Source organism: Camelus bactrianus, chromosome 16 (genome assembly GCF_048773025.1).
Source record: "Camelus bactrianus isolate YW-2024 breed Bactrian camel chromosome 16, ASM4877302v1, whole genome shotgun sequence".
Taxonomy (NCBI): domain Eukaryota; kingdom Metazoa; phylum Chordata; class Mammalia; order Artiodactyla; family Camelidae; genus Camelus; species Camelus bactrianus.
In genome coordinates this window covers 40,791,531-40,810,731 of record NC_133554.1, presented here as the reverse complement: position 1 = coordinate 40,810,731, position 19,201 = coordinate 40,791,531, and the positions used below count along the sequence as shown (strand labels likewise).

The following is a 19,201-nucleotide window of genomic DNA, read 5'->3' as shown; positions in this document are numbered from 1 at the left end:
TGGGATTCCACAAGCATCTGGGGGCTGATGGTGGCTTTTAAGGAAGGGAGGGGACAAGATCAAATCTGAGTTTCAGAAAAGCACTTTTGCTGAAAATATGGGTTTAGTCACTCTCTCCTGGTCAACTTGTCCCCCATATTCTCAGCAGAGGCTCTTTTTCCAGAACATTCCCAGATGCCTGTAGAATTCCAGTCCCTTGCTGGGTATGGAAAGTGAGGAAGAGGAAGGACTCTGGTTCACTCTGAGGCTACCAACCGGCCAACAGGATGGACAGTAGTGATATTAACATAGTGGGACAAACGGCAGGAAAAATATTCGGCGTTGGACTCACTGACGCTCGCGGTGCGAGTGGACTCCTTGGCAGAGCTGTCCAGCAGCAGCTGACACCCAGGACCACGAAAGGGAGGAAAGCAGGCACCAGAGAAGAGGGAGGGCAAGCACGTGGCGTTGGCTGAAGCTTAGGAACTCACGGGAAGTGAGAGGTCCTGGAGATCAGTGAACTTTCAATATTGATCTGAGTGCATCTTCTGTCGGTTTCGCCACCCCCGAAACAGGTGCTTCACGAGGGCCAAGGCTGAGCCTGACCCTGAGGTCACTCTGGAACCCAGACTGGTGCTTGGCACACTGCAAGTGCTCAGTGAATGTTTGTTTAGGCTGAAGAAGACGTGCACACTTGGGTTCTGGTGGAACTAGTGGAGGAGGAGAGCATAAGAAGGGGAAGGGGCCTTCACGGGGGCCGGGGCCTGGGGCAGCAGGAGGGGCCCCACAGCACAACCACAGGGCCGAGGCTGGACGTAGCCAGCCGGCCAGACAACAAACTTGAGTTGCTGCCCAAAGGGAATAGGGTGGGGAGTGGGGAAGGCCAGTCCAGGGTCCACCAAAGCCAAGTCAGCACCAACACCCCTGGCCAAAGACAGGACGTCCTCCAGCCCTGCCCCCACCAACTCTGCGTGGACGCGGCTCCTCGGCAGCCCTGCCTATTCCAGGGCTCAGCACCATCCTCTCTGACTCTCCAGGATCATCGTGACTCTTAAAAGGTCAGTTTATGTGAAAACACCCCCTCCCTTCTCTGTGCCCCTTCCAGGGCCTGGGACACAGTAAATATCTGCGAAATCATGAAGTACCTGTCATCGGAACCGATTTTTTTTTTTTTTGGAAAAATACAGCAGGCTTGACAAACACCCAGGGGCTTCTCAACATTCCAGGAGCAACAGCACTAATGATCAATTAAGGACCCTGCTGATGTGCAGGAGCAGAGCTCAAAGGAGAGCGGTGACAGGTCTGGGCCAGGTGGAGTCAGGTCCGATCCTCAGGCCTCAGAACTCCCAGCCTGGGTAGACTGTTTATGCAGCTAAAGTCAGCAGCTGGTGCCCAGGGAATGAATGGGCTGAGGGCCCTGGATAACATGTGGAGGTGGTTAGACTTTATTCTAAAGGCAGTAGGGAGCCACTGAAGACTTCAGGGGGAGGGAAAAGCCACACTTGAGCAAGACAAAGAAGCAGAGAATGAGCTACAAAGCAAATGAGACTCCACTGCAGGCGGTCAGGAGCCTGGTGGTGAGGCACCCAGGTGCTTAGGCCTCACTCCTTAGGGGGCCCAGATGACACTCCTGTCTGCGCCTGGAAACTCAGCCAGGCAGAGGTGGTTCTTGGGCAGAGGGGTCTCTGGAAGGTGTGGCAGATCACAACCCCTCTCAGCCTTAGTTTCTCCATCTGTAACCTGGGTGAGTCACCCCTCCCACAGAAGGCAGGACGACAAGGGTGAGGAAAGGGTTTGGGAGGGAGAACACTCACAGCTTCCTCTGAGAAAGGCCGTTCTTTCTAGGTTTGAAGGCTCAGGTTAAAGGGTGCCTTGGGTGAGGAGCCGGCCTCCCCGCCTCCCCATCCATCGGCCCATCCACAGGAGCAGCGCCCCAAAGTCCCCACGGGGAAACAGACTCAATCCACCTCCAGTTAAGGTCAGTGAACGGCAAACAGCTGTGCGGGAAACGACGCAGCAGGAAAAACAGGAGCAATTTGAGAGCGCTGAAGAATCGCAGGCTCTCTGAAGTGTGGCAGCTGGTGGGGCACTGCCAGCGAGGTGAGGGCCATGTGTGCGGTGCCGGGCCACAGCCCGGACTGGAAATGTCATTATCTGTTATTTACCCCAGCAGAGGACAAGAGGCCGCACCAAATTGCCGTTCCTGGTAACAGCTGCTAAACAGATTTGCCACCCCTGCTTCCTGCTGCTGGCGCTCCCTTGATGCTATGCTGACCAGATCCTGGGAAGAGCCACTGAGAGGGGGTGGCAAGGGTCCCAACGGTGCTGGACAGGGGTCTAGGGAAGAGGCCTGGTCAGTGTTCCCAGCCCAAGCCTACAGAAGCTCTGCCCACTCAGTAAGGGGGTGGCCTCACTCAGACTGGTCTATGACTCAACAACCACAAATACCCCACGTGTGTCTGGCAGCTGTTCAGCCACTTTGGGGGTGTGACAAACTCTGTGGGGAGGTGTACCTGGGGAGGGGGGGTCCCAGGGCGCCACACCTGACTATGGGAGGTCAGTAGCATTGGGGTTATATCCCTTCCCCAGTGTTGGGGGCACTTATCCAATAGCCTTTGCACCCCATGTGTGATCTGGCACTAGACAGCACCTTCCTCTGGGGGTCTCCTGCATGTCTTTAGCTCTCTTTACTTCTCAAAGGGCACGTGGGCAGAGTTCTGAACCAAGCAGTAGGAGGAATGGCAAGGCCCTGGCAATGCCACCAGGAGCAAGTCATCTCTCCAAGCCTCAGTTTCTCCATCTGGAAAATGGGCATAACCACAGCCATTTACCTACCGACCCCCAGGGGATGCAAGGGGCTTACAGCATCACAGGAACATCAGAGGCAAGGGGGGGCTCTCAGAAGCACATGCCAACCCCCACCCTGGCTTCCTCCCGCTAGGAGGACACAGAGTCCATCACAGTCTCCGCGAAAGCGAATTGAGAAGCAAAGCCACCATGGCTTTAAAATAACAACCACCGAGCTGTGTTCCGGAGGTGCGGACAAATGAGCTTCAGCCCACAGCTGTGGCCACTGCTGCTCTGGTCTGTGGGGGCCAGCTCTGGGGAGGGGATCCTGTAAGGACTGGGCTGACCTGAACTTCACAGCAGGAAACTGCTAGAAGGCCAAGGAAACCCTCTCCTCCAACCCCTCTGGCCGCTTCCCTTCACAGGGAGTATAAGAGGCCAGCACGGGACAGGGTTCTGATCCGAGGTCACAGGGGTTGTCCAGAGCAGAGCACTTCTGTGCTCCTGACTCCTGGTCCACTCAGAGCAGGCGCGGGTGACGTGGGCAGGGCCGGCAAAGATGCGGCTGCATTTCACCCATGATTTCAGGCAACACTGCCCCCACCCCACCCCCACAGCTATGTACACAGGGACCAGTGCCCTCAACTGGACTTCTGACATGAGTGGCAGGGGCGGGGGTGGGGGGGACACGTGTGTCAGGAGGAGAGTGCTGAGCAAAGGAAGGCAGCGGAAGCCGAAATTCAGGGGGCCACCGCCCTGGGAGAGATGCAGCGAGGGGAGAGGCCAGGCCCAACAGGGAGCAGAATGGGGGTGTCTGCAGTGACACCAGGAACAGCACCCCTACCCCAGTCCTGCCCCTGACAGGTATCTGAGCAGCCTGGAAAAGAAGGAGCTACAGGGAAGGGCAAAATTCCCTTCCACCTCCCTTATATCTAAGGATGGAATTAGATTTCCAGGTATAGACCTGGAGGAGACATCTCTGATATGTTATTAAGTGAAAAAGGGAATTACAGAATGAGTATATTACAGTCCCATTAAAAATATGTATACACATACACCTGTGTGCATTTGCAGGTGTGTGGAGAGAGAAAGGTATAGAAGAACAAATGTTTAGGCTGCTGAGGTCGGGGGTGGGGCAGGGGGTTAATATTTTCCACGCTCTGTATTGTTTGATTTTTTTTATAATTTGTGTGCAGTTACTCTGGGCCAGGGACTGTTTCTAAGAGCTTACTGTATACCTCACTCATGTCTGTCCTCACCACCTTATGACGTAGGTCATACTGTTATTCCCTATTTCCAGGTGAGAAAACTGATGCCGAGAGGTGAGGTGACTTGCTCAAGCCAGGAGATGAAGCCAGGCAGCCTGAACCCAGGGCTCTTAACCTCTATGCATGGTGTAATACTTTTTAAAAATTCCAGGGAAAGAAAGCCGATAGGATAGTAAGAGGACGCCATCTCACTAAATTCTTTAATACTCTGGAGTCCAAGAAACCGACCCTGGCACCGCCCACCTGGTCCTCACTAACAGGCAGCAGGGAGGGGCCGGAAGCCACGTTCCTTCTCACCTCCCAGTGGCCCAGCGCCCTGGGTGGGGGCTCATGGTTAGGACAGGGGTGGCACTGTTTTGTAAAGGGCTGTAAAGTTCAGATCATGACTTCCCAGCATGGCTGATAACTACAGGGACAAAGGCCTCTGTTAATAGTGGCAGCTTTTGTTATTTATAACCCTTAACTGTCTTTGGAGTCCCTACCCTGGTGGTTCCTGCCTGAATTCAGGCCTTTTTGTTGCTAATTGGTTAATTCAGCATCTGACAGGCTCTCTCCAACGCACTAGACATTCCCTCCTCCAAATGTGCCTCTGGGCATAAGCTCCCCAGAGACCCACCTGGCTGTCATCCCCTGCTTAGCCCCCTCTGATGCCAAAAGCCTGGCACACAGGCCCTTCATGGCCCCCACTTCATTCTCTCCCTCCCTCAGCCTGTGTCTCACCATCACCCTCTCCTTTTCCCTCTATCTCCCACACCCACCAGCTCTGCCAAGTGCCCACCAGTCCCTGCACTTCCTCCACCACCCTTCCTCCTGAAATGCCCGGCTCCACCCGCACCCTGGCACCTGGGTGCCCACCCTTCCAGGCCCAGATCAAAGTGAGCCCCACCCTGCAGCCTCCCACAGCTCTCAGGTACCCGCCCCGCCACCCCTCTGCTCCGGGATTACCCCACGCCACCTGTGTCTACAGCACTTGTCACGCTGGGATGCAGGCTGTCACCAGCAGTGAGCTCCTGGGGGGCCGGGCTTGGCCTGAATGTGAGCTAAGCAGGCAGTGTCTCTAGAGGACCAATGACTGTGGGTTCCTGATCCCAGCTCAGCTCTCAGCAGCTCCTCAGCTGCCTTTGTCCTGATGACCTTGAGCTGAAGGTCAGCGGCAGAACGAGTGATGGAATGGGCTGTGAACTGCACAGAGTGGCAAGAAAGAAGCTACCCTGGGGGAGGAAAGGCCATGGCGCAGGCACCAGGGCAGCAAGAAAGAAGTGTGTCTTGATGGAGACGTTCTGTTTGTTAGACTCCTGAGCAAGGCAGATGTTCCAAGATGCTGCGTGGTGTCTGGTCCAATCCTCCCTTCCCGGCCGCGGCAGCCAAGTCAATTCCAGCCAAGCAGCCAGAGCAAGCCCTCGGGGTAGACGAATTAAGTGACTTTTTCCGGGAATTTGGGAAACATCAGTAGCTGAATGAAAAATCCATCTTCATAATGAGGCACAAACACACGTCTTCAACATCTGAATTAGGTCACGGAGGAGAAAGGACATTGCGGGGCCAATCTGGAGGCAGCTCAAATGAAATGGCTGATGTTCAAGGAGGCGGCTGCTCTTGTGGCCACCCCTGAGGGACAGAGGCGCTGAGGACTGGGTCTGGAAAGGGAGTGGGGGATAGGGAGCCACAGATGACTTTCACTGCACCCTCATTCGAGAGGGAGGCCCTGCAAAAAACTGTCCCCTGCTGAACCTTGTGCACTGCTGGTGGGACTGTAAAGTGATACCCCTGCTGGGGAACACAGCATGATGGGTCCTCAGAAAATTAAACAGAATCACCATGGGATCCAGCAATCCCACTGCTGGGTATACACCCCCAAGAATTGAAAGCAGCGTCTCAAAGAGGTATTTGCACACCCACATTCACAGGAGCATTATTCACAGCAGCTAAAGTGTGGAAGCAACCCGAGGGTCCACTGACAGATGAATGGATCAGCAAAACGTGCTACATACACACCGTGGAGTATTATTTGGCCTTAAAAAGGGAGTTCTGACACATGCCACCACATGGGTGGACCCTGAAGACATCATGCTAAGTGACATAAGCCAGTCACAAAAAGACAAATACTGCCTGATTCCCCTTATATGCAGTATTGGAGAAGTCACCTGCACAGAGACAGAAAGCAGAATGGGGGTGCCAGGGGCTGGGCTGGGTGGGAGTGGGGAGTGATTGCTTAGTGGGTATAGAGTTTCAGGTTTACAAGATGAGAAAGCTCTGGAGATGATGGTGGTGCTGGTAGCACGACAACGTGAATGTACTTAGTGCCCCTGAATAGTACACCTAAAAATGATTAAAATGGTAAATTTTATGTTATGTGCATCAATTTAAAAATAAATATATTTTTTAAATTGCCTCTGATTGGGAGGAATTCAAGTTAATCCAAGGAGGAGGGTGGGGCAGCCCCACTATGGAAGCCGAGCAGGGGCCAGGGTACAGAGCTGGGAAGGGTCATTTGTAGGGCCCTCCCCCTCCCCCTGCCTCCCTGGCCTCCTTTCTGTTTCTCACTTACAACCATGCTCTTTCCCACCCAGCGCCTCGCCCATGCCACTCCTTCTGCCTGGGATACTTTCTGCCCCATCTGACTTTTGCTCATCAGCGCCTCAGCTCAAAGGTCACCTCTTCACACAGGCCTGTGCTGTGCATCCAAAGTGAAACAGCTGCCTTCCCACACCCTCCCCACTGGCTGTCACACTGTCCCCCACCCTCAGTTTTTATATCTCTGCCTGTCACTCTCTGGAAGTATTGTATTTACTTGTTTTTTCCACCTCGACTTTCTCAGTCATAAGCTCCATGGAGGTGATATAGCACCGCAGTTAATGGTAAGGATGCTCAGAACCAGACTGCTTGGGATCAGATCCTGGCTCCAAGACAGACTGGCTGAGTGGCCTTGGGAAAGGTACCTAACCACTCTGTGTCTGTTTCCCCATCTGTAAAAGGGGGATGATAAAGGTGCTGAGCCCACCGGGTTGGTAGGAGGCTCAAACGAGTCAACACGTGGAAAGCCCTTGGAACAGAGTCTGGCACAGGCTCTTATTATGCTAGTGCTGGTCCCAAGGGCAAGGCCTCCTCCCACCCTGCTCACCACAGTACCTCCAGGCTCTGGTATAGAGTCAGTACCCAATAAAACACTGTAGAATGAATGCATGAAAAAAATTCTGCAGAGAAATAAGCTTTTCATGAAATTCAATTTCATTTGCAAGGCTGGGCCTACGGAGCCGAGTCAGCTCCAAAGGCGGTAAAAGCCCTCCCAGGAGGGCTGCTCTGTTCTCTGGCCTGCACAGCCCCTGTGCCCCATGCTGCGGGCTCCACCCAGCCCCGGTGCTCAGCTTTTGCACTGGGAACATCCCGAGAATATGCAGGCTGCTTCTGAAGGTCCTAGGAAAGTAGGTAGAAAAGCTGTTCCCCTCCAGTGGTGGTGAGGGCAGCCAGGAGGCCACTGCTGGTCCTGGAGGGAGGCCAGGTGGGAAGGTGGCCTCCCGACAGGGCCATCTGGGTGGACCCGGGTCCTCAAATCTTCCACTGCTTCACCTTAAAGTGACTCCTCCTGTGTTCTTTCTTATTTATTTGTTTGCACATTTACCTATTTACTTACTTATTTTTCCTCTGAAATATTATTTTACCTTCCACACTTAAATCTGAAATCAGTCTGCAATTGCCTCTTGTGCCCAGTGTGAAGTGGAGGTCAAGCACCATTTTTTCCATACGCGTATCCAAATGACCTTGCATTTATTCAAAAGACCATTCTTTTCCCACTGCCTGTCTGTGTCCCCTCTGTCTTAAGTTGGACTATTTATTTTCTCTCATTTTGTCTTAGGTGTATAGACATACAGGCAGGCCTCGTTTTATTGCGCTTTGTGTTCTACTCCACTTTGCAGAGATTGCTTTTTCTTTTTTACAAATTGAAGGTTTGTGGCAACCCTACTTTGACCAAATCGATTGGAGCGGTTTTTCCTATACCATTTGCTCACGTTGTGTCTCCGCGTTACACTTTGGTACATGTCCCAATATTTCAAACTTTTTCATTATTAAAGTATTTGTTATGGTGATCTGTGATCAGTGACCTTTACTGTTACTACTGTAATTGTTTCGGGGCACCACACACTGCACCCATATAAGATGGCAAACTTAATCCATAAATGTGTTCTGTCTGCTCCACCAACCAGCTGTTCGCCGTCTCTCTCCCTCTCCTTGGGCCTTCCTATTCCCTCAGACACAACATTATTGAAATTTTTTAGGCCAATGAATAATCTTACAAGGGCCTCTAGGTGTTGCAACTGAGAGGAAGAGTCACACGTGTCTCACTTGCAATCAAAAGCTAGAAATGATTAAGCCTACTGAGGAAGGTACGTCAAAAGCCAAGACAGGCCAAAGCTAAGTCTCTTGTGCCAAACAGCCAAGCTGTGAATGAAAAGGAAAAGTTCTTGAAGGCAATTAAAGGGCTATTTCAGTACACACACAAATGATAAGAAAGCAAAACTGCTTTATCACAGATATGGGAAAAGCTGTCGTGTTCTGGATAGAAGATCAAACCAGCCACAATGTTCCTTTAAGCCAAAGCCTAAGTTGGAAGCTAGCTGAGGTGGTTTCATGTGGTTTGAGGGAAAACAACTGCCTCCATAACCCCAAAATGCAAGGAAAATCAGCAAGTGCTGAGGCAGAAGCTGCAGGAAGTTATCTGGGAGATCTGCCTAAGAGAATTAATGAAGGTGGCTACGCTACAGGACAGAATTTCAACGTAGACAAAACAGACTACATATTGGAAGAAGATGCCATCTAGGACTTTCATAGCTAGAGAGGAGAAGTCAACGCCTGGCTTTAAACTTTCAAAGGACAGGCTGACTCTCTTGCTAGTAGTTAATGCAGCTTTAAGTTGAAGCCAAGTTTCATTCACTACTCCGAAATCCTAGGGCCCTTGAGAATTATGCTAAATTGACTCTCCCTGTGCTCTATAAATGCAACGGCAAAGTGTGAATGACAGCATATCTGTTTATAACACGGTTTAAGCCCATTATTGAGACCTACTGCCCAGAAAAAAAAGATTCCTTTCAAAATATTACTGCTCATCGATAGTGTACCTGGTCACCCACGAATTCTGATGGAGATGTACAATGAGATAAATGTTTTGGGTTTTTTTAATGAAAGGACTTGAGAGTCTCTTTTTATTTTATTTTTTGGGGGAGTGTGTCTAAGTAGGTTTATTTATTTATTTACTTTTAATGGAGGTACTGGGGATTGAACCCAGGACCTCGTGCATACTAAGCATGTGCTCTACCATTTGAGTTATATATACCCTCCCCAAGATTAACGTTTTCATGTCTGCTAACACAACGTCCATTCTGCAGCCCATGGATCAAAGAATAATTTCAACTTTCAAGTCTTATTATTTAAGAAACACATTTCATGAGCCTTTGGCTTCCATAGACAGTGATTTCTCTGATGGATCTGGGCAAAGTCAATTGAAAACCTTCTGGAGAGAATTCACTGTTCCCGATGCCATTAAGTACATTCATGATTCATGGGAAGAGGTGAAAATGTCAGCGTCAGCAGGAATTTGGAAGAAGCTGATTCCAGCCCTCACGGATGACTCTCAGGGGTTCAAGACTTCAGTGGAGAAAGTAACTGCAGATGTGGCAGAAAGAGTAAGAGAACTAGAATTAGAAGTGGAGCCTGAAGATGGGACTGCACAGCTGCAGCATCACGGTCAAGTTTAAACGGATGAGGAGCTGCTTCTTACGGGTGAGCAAAGAAAGTGGTTTCTTGAGATGGAATCGACTCCTGCTGTGAAGATTGCTGAAGTGACAACAAAGGATTTAGAATATGACATAAACTTAGTTGATGAAGCTGCAGCAGGGTTTGAGAGGATTGGCTTCGGTTTTAAAAGAAGTTCTATTGTGGGTAAAGTATTATCAAACAACATTTCATGCTACAGAGAAATTGTTCACGAGAGGAAGAATCCACCGAGGTGGCAAAATTCACCGTTGTCTTATCTTAAGAAATTGGCCAATGTTCAGCAACCACCACCCTGATCAGTCAGCAGCCATCAGCACTGAGGCAAGAGTCTCCACCAGCAAAAAGATGACAGCTGGTTGAAGGCTCAGATGATGGTTAGCATTTTTCAGCAATAAAGTATTTTTAAATTAAGGTATGTACACTTTTCAAACATAACGCTATTGCACACTTGATAGACTAATAGACTACAGTGAAGTGTAGACATAACTTTTCCATGCACTGGGAAACCAAAAAATTCATGTGACTTTCTTTACTGCAATATTTGCTTTACTGTAGTGGTCTGGAACCAAACCCACAGTATCTCCGAGGTGTGCCTGTACTGATTTTATTGTATGCATATTAAACTTGTACACAATCACCTTGCTAAATTCACCAGCTAATACTAACCATTTACATTCAGTCTTTCAGATTTTCTAGTTACATAGTCATGTTTTCATGGATAATGACAGTCTAAGCTATTCTTTTCCAATCATACCATACGTTTATTTTTCTTGCCTGATTGCACTGGCTAGGCCTCCAGTGTAATGCTGGATAGAAGTGGTGATAAAGATACATAGAACTTGTCTTCTTCCTGATTTTATGGGAAAAGTTGTCAGTACTTAACTATTGAGTATGTTTCTTCTCCTGTGTTCTTTAGAAAGATATTCCTGCTTCTCCAAGGAGGGGAAAGCATGAGATGTGAATGCCTTGGTCTGAAGGAGTGGAGGGGCAGCATGGCATAGCTGTGCCCGGGGGACCAGCTCCCTACTACCTGGCCACACCACCTCAGCTGAGCCCCTGTTCTCTACCTGTGAATGTGGAACAATCTTACCTCCTCTGCTTTCCTTACAGCCTTGTCCTAAGGACCAAAAAGGATGGTTTTTGTGAAAGCACTTATAAACTTCAAAGGACACCATAAGGTAAAACAGTGGCCTCAGTGTTCACTGTTTGCAAGAGCGAGGATGGCCTGAGGAGACCCTAAGTTGAAGGTGTGTATGGGGGGCACTGAGGTATATGTGGTGGGGGTTAAAGGGTGTGTGACATGTTTGTGGTGTTTGTGTGTGTGTGTGTGTGTGGTGGGGGAGGTCGGGGCTGTGGTGCAGAGAGGACAAGGGGAGAAGACAAGCAGAGGGAAGGTGGAGTCACCTGGGTCCTTCCCCACCGCCCTGAGCCAGGCCTGGAGCTGGAACCTTAGAGCAGGGGTTTTCAAGCCCAAGGAGGATCAGAATCCCCAGGGGTGCTGCTTGGGAAGCACGCAGAGTTCTGGTTCAGGAGGTGGTATGGACCAAACATGTCCCCTCAAGATTCACGTACTGAAGTCCTAACCCTCAGTGTGACAGTGTTTGGAGGTGGGCCGCTGGGAGGTGATGAGAGCTCAGTGAGAGTGCACGAGGGTGCGGCCCTCACGATGGGATGAATGGCCCCAGGGCTACAGCCTGCTGGGGGTCTGTGCTGACCTCAGCAGGACAGACCTCCTCAGAGCCTTGAGCAGGGTCGGCAACAGGGATCAGATCAGGCTCTGGCCTGGCTGCTTCCCTCCAGAGGCCCCCCATCCTGGCCAGGGGATGCCTGAACCTCAACTCCCGAGCTAGATGTCCCCTAAAGGCTTTGGGCAGAGGATGGGGCTGCCTCCTTCTTTCTCACCAGGACTCAGCCCACGTTACTAAGAGCATCATCTCACGGGCAGGCTTTTCTGCTCCCACACCATGGAACACATTTTAGATGAAACCGGAGAAAAATCTGATTGCTTCCCCAACACAGTAACAATGCCACCCTGGGCTCAGGCGGGCTCTCCTGCAGCCCTGCCCAGCCTCCTTATCATGGGTGAAGCCAGACTCTCAATTAAACAGAAAGCTGGCGGACTCAGATCCTAAGCAATTAGGAGTGCCAGGCCTCTCTAATTAACCAGCCAGCCCCTCTCCCTTCCCACCACAGCCTTCTGATAATGAGAGCAAGCTGCCTGGCCACACGGGCCCAATTAGAGTGGACGCTGCTCTGAGGACCCGCATCACAGGTTCCACCCGCACGCTCATTAGCTTGTGGCTGCTAAACACTGCCAGGGCTCTTGCTGGAGTTGGCTCCATGCGGCCGGGAGCACCTGCAGCCCTGCTCCCCCTTGCCCCGCCAGGCCTGCATCTGGACACTTCCATGTCAGAGACCTCCCAGCATCCTGTCTCTGCAGCCTGCCTGTGCCCACCACCTCCCGGGACCCAGGGCTGCGGGCAATCGCAAAAGGTGGGGAGGTCGAGAGTCAAGATAGAAATAAATAGGGAGGCACCCCAGAAATTAGTGAGCCCAGAGTGGAGGGCTCCTGACACCCCCAGTTAAACGGCCAGTGCCTTGTTAGAGCTCTCTCCGCCCCCAAGGGCTCTTTCCTTCCTGAGCCCCTCAGTCACCCCCTCGATCCCTTCCCCTTGGCTTAGAATACACTGAAGAGATGGAGTCTCTTGGTGTATGGCCCCTGTCCCTATATTGCCTTGTCCCCAACCCCATCATCTCCCAGTGGCAACCATCACCACCTAACTCATCTCCTGCTTTCACTCTATGTCGCCTTGCAATGCACTTGCCAGAGAGCAGCCAGGCTCACCTCTTAAAAACACAAATCAGATCACGTCACATCCCTGCTTAAAATGCTCCACTGGCAACTTGTTAAACTTAGAATCAAATCTCAACTCCTGACCTTGATTTACAAAGCTCTGTGTGATTGGCTGTGCCCACCTCTCGCTCCCTCTGCCCCAGATACCTTCATTAGTTCCTTGAACGTGCCCAGCTGGTTTCTGCTTCGGGGCCTTTGTGCTTGCTGGTCCCTCTGCCTGAAGCACTCTTCCATCTGGGTCGCCCTGGGGCTGGCTCCTGCTTGTGTTCTGGTCTGAGCTCAGAGAGGCCCTCCCAGTCACCCTCTGTCACATCACTCTGTTTTAATTCACTACAGAGCCCTTGTTATGCTTGATGTTATTTTATGTTTGTCTGTTAGTTTGTTGTGTCTTCTCCCACCCCTGGAAACAGTCTCCATGAGAACAAGGACTTTATCTTGTTCACGGCATTGTCAGCACCTAGGACAGGGCCTGCACACAGTAGGCTCTCTCCTATTTGTGCAGTGAGTAAATGAATGAACGGATGGATGACACAATCTTCTCAAGGATGAATGAAGAAAAACCCCAAATGCCCATCATTCAGTTACGGCCCCAACTGGCTCCCTCTCCCTCCACTTTCAACTGGAACAAGTCCCCTCAGAAGCTCAAGGGCTCCTCATCTCACCACCCAAGCCAGGGCCAAATCCTCGGCCTTCTGCAAAATAAGAACAATTTCAAATGGGACTGTTCTCCAGACCAGCCTCGTGCTCCAGGGTACGACGGGGTCGGGGTGGTAAGGGTGTCTGGAAGAGCATTCCCCGGCCCCTACAAGAGCTGAGGTCCTCCCCTGGGACTGCCACTGTTGCCTAGGAAATGGCTCTGCAAGGAGCCGCCGGCATTAACCCCTCAGAAACCAGGGGCAGCAGCCTTCCTCTGCCGCAGAGGCCCTGGACCCTTCCAGGGGAGGGAGACCAGGCTCTGACCGCCCTTCCCAGTCCCACAAACCTGGACATCTACAGCAGTGGTGGGGTTGAGGGGCAAAAGGAGGAAATAGGCTGTTGGGCCTCATTCTCCCCGGCAGAAGTCACATAACCCCACCTGCCCGGGTGCTGGGAGCAAGACATCCCCGAGTCCCTGGGCCCACTCCTGCATCGGTGTCTTGTCCAGGCCTATGGAGGCTGTCAGGAGGAGCTGGCACATGAGTGCCTACCCCCTCCCTGACACACAGGCTCCTGCCACACTTCCACTGTTCTTGGGACCCTTCACCACTTAATTCACATTCCTCAGCCCAGTTCCCCACATGTGACAGAACAGGGGTAAAATGACCTTAGCTGAAATCCTGGCTTTCCCACCTATTCGTCCAGTATCTTAACTTCTTTGCACCTTGGTTCTCTCATCCAGCTTTTGAATGTCACTGAAAATGCCCTTATCAAGGCTACCAACGGCCTCTGTGTTGCCAAGTTCATGTTTACTTCCTTGACTTCCCCATATTTTACAGTCCTCTCAACTCTCAACACCCCACTGCACCCCTAGTCTTCCATCTCCTGTTACTTCTCCCCAGAATTTACTTCTTCCTGAAACCTTCTTATCTATTGAATCATTACTTGCTTTTTGGTTCCCTCACCCAGCGTAATCTCAAGAGAGAAGATTCTTTCTCTGTCTTGTGCACCAAAGTAACTCCAGGCTTAAAACAATAACTGGCACATGGAAGTTACTTGAGGATGGATTCCAGTAAAACTAGAGTGAGGAAGAAAAAAGAAGAAAAGAAAAAGAACAGTGTCTCTAACCTGGGAGGGCAGTAAAGGGAAGTCCCATGACGGCAGCTATGCAGCAACTACTGTAGGCTGGAATGGGGATGAGTCTAGAAGAATTTTTGGCAGAGAGAGAGAAAAGAAGTAGGCCTCATGCAATAGATGCTATTAATATCTTGCTAGATGCTAAATAATCTTGAGAATTGGAAGGCATATTATTCTTTGGTCAATAAGAAAGGCAACTAGAAACTCCAGGAAAAACAAAAAGTTATTTCAAGAAGTCTTGGACTCAATATGAAACAATTTAACATGTGGCATGAGTTAGAACAATAAGTGGAGTCTAAGAAAAGAACAAAATCCATTTGAACTTGCTGCAAAGATCATATTCATTTGGGTGACCAAGGATCAAGAGAGCAGACTGATAGAATAGGAAATATAATCCCAGCAGACTGGCCCTGAGGAGAATTGTCTGTATTTAATAACAGCTAATAACATCCACTGAATACTTACATGCCAGACAAGGTTTTAAGAGCTTTTCATATATTTAATCCTCACAACTCTCTAATGTACATATTATCATTATCTTATTTTATAGATGAGGAAGGTGAGGCTTGACATAGTAAACAAATTTTCTGAGGTCATGCAGCTAGTGGAAGAGCTGAACTCACACCCAGACCATTTGACCTTCAGGCCCCAATCTTTGCCGAGAAGCACAGGACACACATGCGCAAATGTGTGCACAAACACACACACACACACACTCCTGGGAGCCAGGATGCAAAGCCACAGAGCAGCAGGGCTGGTCCAGGCTGGGGAGCCAGAGCAGGCAGGGCCTTACCTTCCTGCAGTCTTTGCAGAACACGGACGAGCTGGCCAGGAAGCCCAGTGCCTCCCCGCAGAGCAGACACTGTGAGAGGCCATTGCCCATCACGTTGCGCCTCATGGTCTCCAGCCGCTCCACCAGCCGCCTGCAGCACAGGACAGAGTCAGGTGGAGTGAGCTTCCTGTCTCCAACTCAACCACTGCCCAGGCACAGCTGCTGTGGGGCGCCCACAGTGTACCATGGCCTGTGGGCTGCTTCCCACGCTGGGGTACTGTTCCCTGCCCCACCCTGGCCTCTGGCTAACTCCTAATCACTCATTTACTCACCAAACCATTAACTGCACCTTTGAGGTACAGACACTGGGAATATTGTAGCAAACAAGCCAGAGATGGACATGGTCAGGAACTTATGTTCAATAAAAGGAGAAAGTCCATAAACAAACAAACTGACTTCAGCTAGGGAGGGGTGTTATGAAATAAGTGGGGGCGGGAGAAAGACTGAGGAGGTCGGGGTATGTTTGATGCTGATCAGCGAAGGCCTCTCGGTGAACATGCGAGCTGAGATGCAAAGGATAAAAAGGTCTAAACCATGTGAAGAGCTGGCAGAGCAGCCCGGCTCTGCACAGGAGAACGGCCGACAGCCAGGGGGGTTCCTGCCTCGGGAGCGGCTGGAGCCTGGGATAAAGGAGGCTTTAGGGGCGGGGAGGGACCAGATTACATGGGTTTTCTAAATCGCCAAATGGAGTTTGGATTATTTTCTAAGATCACTGTGAACTCCCCGAAGAGTTTTAAGTAAAGGAGTGACGTGATGTAAGTGACACTTCTTAAAGCTCACTCCAGCTGCTGTGGGAAGCTGGGCTTCCAGAGGGAATCAGGTGAGGAAGCCGGCAGGAGGTGGTGGGAGGTCCAGGGAAGCCGACAGAAACTGGGACGGGCTGTATTTCAGAGGCAGCACCGATGGATTTGGGGTGAGGGGAGGTCTGAGAAAGATCTGAGATGGAGTAGAGGTTTTTGGTTTAAGCAACTGGGCAGATGCAGAAGTTGGAGGGAGAAAGAGAAAGAGATGCTCTTTGAACCTCTGATGCTGGAGTCCAGAGGTTCCCTGAACCCCACTGAGCCTGGGATCGGTGCCTTTCCTCGGGAACCCCGGCCCCTTGGCCCACTGTGACCTGTTTCAGGACAACCTGTAATACAACACTGCCACGCACACGACACGGTGGCCACTTCTGTTTCACTGACCACTGTGTCTCCAGTGCCCAGTGGATTCTCAGTGAAAATTCCTGAATGAATGGAGGGTAGTGTGTGGGGACTGTTTCTCCTCTAACTGTCACAACCCCCCAGTGAGGAGCACGCTGTTTCCCCCCATTTAATTTTTTTTATAGTAGGGTAGCTGTCTGTATGTATTTTTTAATTTAAATTTTTTAAATTGAACTATAGTTGGTTTACAGTGTTAATTTCTGGTGTATGGCGTAGTGACTCAGTTATACATACATATATATCCTTTTCACATTCTTTTTCAATATAGGCTAATACGAGGTATTGAATATAGTTCCCTGTGCTATGCAGTGGGACCTTGCTGCTTATCTATTTTACATATGGTAGTTAGTATCTGCAAATCCTAAACTCCCAATTTATCCCTCCACCTTGCCTCCCTCCATTTTAAAGATGAGAAGACTGAGGCTCCAAGATGTGACATCACTTGCCAAAGTCGCACAGCCCCTCAGAGGTGGGACCGGGGCCACACCCAGGGCTCCGTCTCATTGCAACCCCACACTCTCCTCTGGGGTGATCAGGCCCTGCTGGGGGCTGAGGGTGGGCAGATTGGGCACTGAGGCTGCCTTACCCACGTGCTCTTCAGCAGGCACTCCTGAATTCCACAGGGGTCGCCGTCCCTCACCCAGGGAACTGCAGGGCCCTGGGAGCAAACCCAGCTTCAGCCCTGGCCTGATCATCTTGTTCTCAGGGACACCCCACCCTGTGAGTACTACCCTGTGTCTCCCAACTCATGGAAACACACAGGACGTGCCTCCTCCTTCTGAGATGATTAATGTGAGGCAGTACCTCCTGGGTCATTCCTGCCCCAGCCAAGCCCAGCACTCGCAGCCAGGGCCAGGCAATGTGGGCAGCACAGGGGGCTGCCTAGATGGATGAGGGGGCGCCAAAGCTTCCCACCGCTCGTGGGTTGGGGGGAGTCCACATGGACCACCCCCACCGGCTCCCAGCACACCCTCCTGGGAGAGCCCGAGGAGTAGAGTGCTGGCCCGTCAATCATCAGCACAGGCACACTGGAGATCCGTTGTACCTTACAGGACCCTCGGGCAGGTCTGAGAGAGGGCGGAGCCCCAGCCAGGGGCGGTGGGGAAAAAAGAGCCAAAGACCACTAGCCCGCCTGATATAAACCCTTTCTGTAATGACACAGCAGTCATATGTCCGCATTCGACAGGCACACGCAACCAGCTGGACAGCAGCGGGCTCTACAGTGGTTGCTTTTGCTTTCTAGAACTGGGCATTTCTACAATGTCTGGCTTTTTTAAATGGTCGTAAATGTAACAGAAAAAGATAAATAGAAAAAGAACAAGGAGCCCAGAACCAAATTAATTCCTGCCAGTGCCCGGCATGCATGTTTGCCTGCTCGTGTCTGTGTTTTTCAGATTGTCTGGGAAGTATGAATTGCTTTTGTAATTAAACAAACCCCCAAAAAAGACACAACAAAACTGAAGACTGTGTAGGAGTCAGCTCTAGCTGCCAGAGGCCAGGGGAAGAGCTTAGAACAAGCTGGAGAGCGGCTCCTGTTGGTCTTTGGTGGAACCACGGTTCAGCCCGCACATCAATCCCCCTCCAGGCTGAACCACACAGGGACCCTCTGGTGTGCAGAGCTGAACAGAGCCTAACATGCTTCGCCACACTCATGCATCCTCCCCACACATCAGCTGCTATCCCCATCTTGCAGGGGGGTATGCTGAGGCTTCGACAGGCTTGATCATGAATCAATGCCTCAGGGATATTCAGGCAGAGTTGACTGGCTCCCAGAGGTGAAAAGCCAGCACGAGGACTCAGGGCGCCAGATGCCCAGCTCCCCAGGCCTCACTCCTGCCCCAGCTCAGGAGCAGCCCATACCCGATTCTCTGCTGCTCCAGGACGTCCAGCCGTTCGGCCCTCTGGATGACCTGCAGGATGGCCTCCACCTCGGCCGGGCTGAGGCATTGGCTCTTCCTCTGCTTCTCCGTCTGGTAGGTGTGCACAGACCAGCCTGTCTGTAGCCTCAAGAGAGAACAACATAAGAGGCGTTGAGGCCATCCTGGTGCAAATCAGCACCCCCACTGCATCCACACAGCCCCCTTGAGGACAGTATGTGTTCCCAAGGCTACTGTAGCCAATAGTTCTTGCTTTGCTGACACTGTAGGAGTTCGGGGAGTAAAGAGCGTGTCCTTTCTCTGAAAGAGAGAAAGCCATACCGGGCTGGTGAAGGTGAAGGACACAGATCCTCACGTCCAGTGGACGGCCTGATCTTACGGCCCTGCCCCTTCCCAGCCAGCAGCTGCTGACAGCCCCACCAGGCTCCCCAGGGCATCCTCCTCCGAGCCTCCCTCTCTGTCTCCGTCTGATCTCCCACAAGCCCCAACAGTTTATGTGCTCTTCTCCCAGGCTTACTGCTCCTGGCCAGTCAGGCCCTGACACCCACTTACAGCCACAGCTGCCACCAAGCACCTTGCTCCCTGCAGCGCCCTCCACACAGCCTTGAGGGTCAGAAGTAAACAGGGCTGCAAATTCTTGGGATGAGACTTCAGAGGTGCCCAGCTCCCATCTGTATGTTCCCCAACTATGGTGCCCTTGTCTCTGGGCTCGCCCGGCCAGGGTTACCGATGATACTCCTACCTCCCTTGTGTTCCAGGAGGTGTGTAGTCCCCAGGACTTTGCTCAGGCTGTGCCCCTACCCGGAAGCCTGACCCTCTCCCTAACCCCCTTTCCACTGCCTCATTTCTACTCCTTTTCA

General features: G+C 51.4%; 1 protein-coding gene across 6 annotated transcripts in view; it reads right to left on the bottom strand.

The window, feature by feature from the left end:
- The window catches only part of RPH3AL (rabphilin 3A like (without C2 domains)), a 142,496-nt gene that overhangs the window by 52,466 nt on the left and 70,829 nt on the right, over nt 1–19,201 (bottom strand). For all 6 annotated transcript variants that reach the window (XM_010958216.3, XM_074343203.1, XM_074343204.1 and 3 more), the window contains exons 3-4: nt 18,325–18,468; nt 15,224–15,353 (exon numbers count right to left, since the gene is read on the bottom strand). In XM_010958216.3, coding sequence (XP_010956518.2) covers nt 15,224–15,353; nt 18,325–18,468 — 274 coding nt within the window. The remainder of the gene's footprint in view (nt 1–15,223; nt 15,354–18,324; nt 18,469–19,201) is intronic.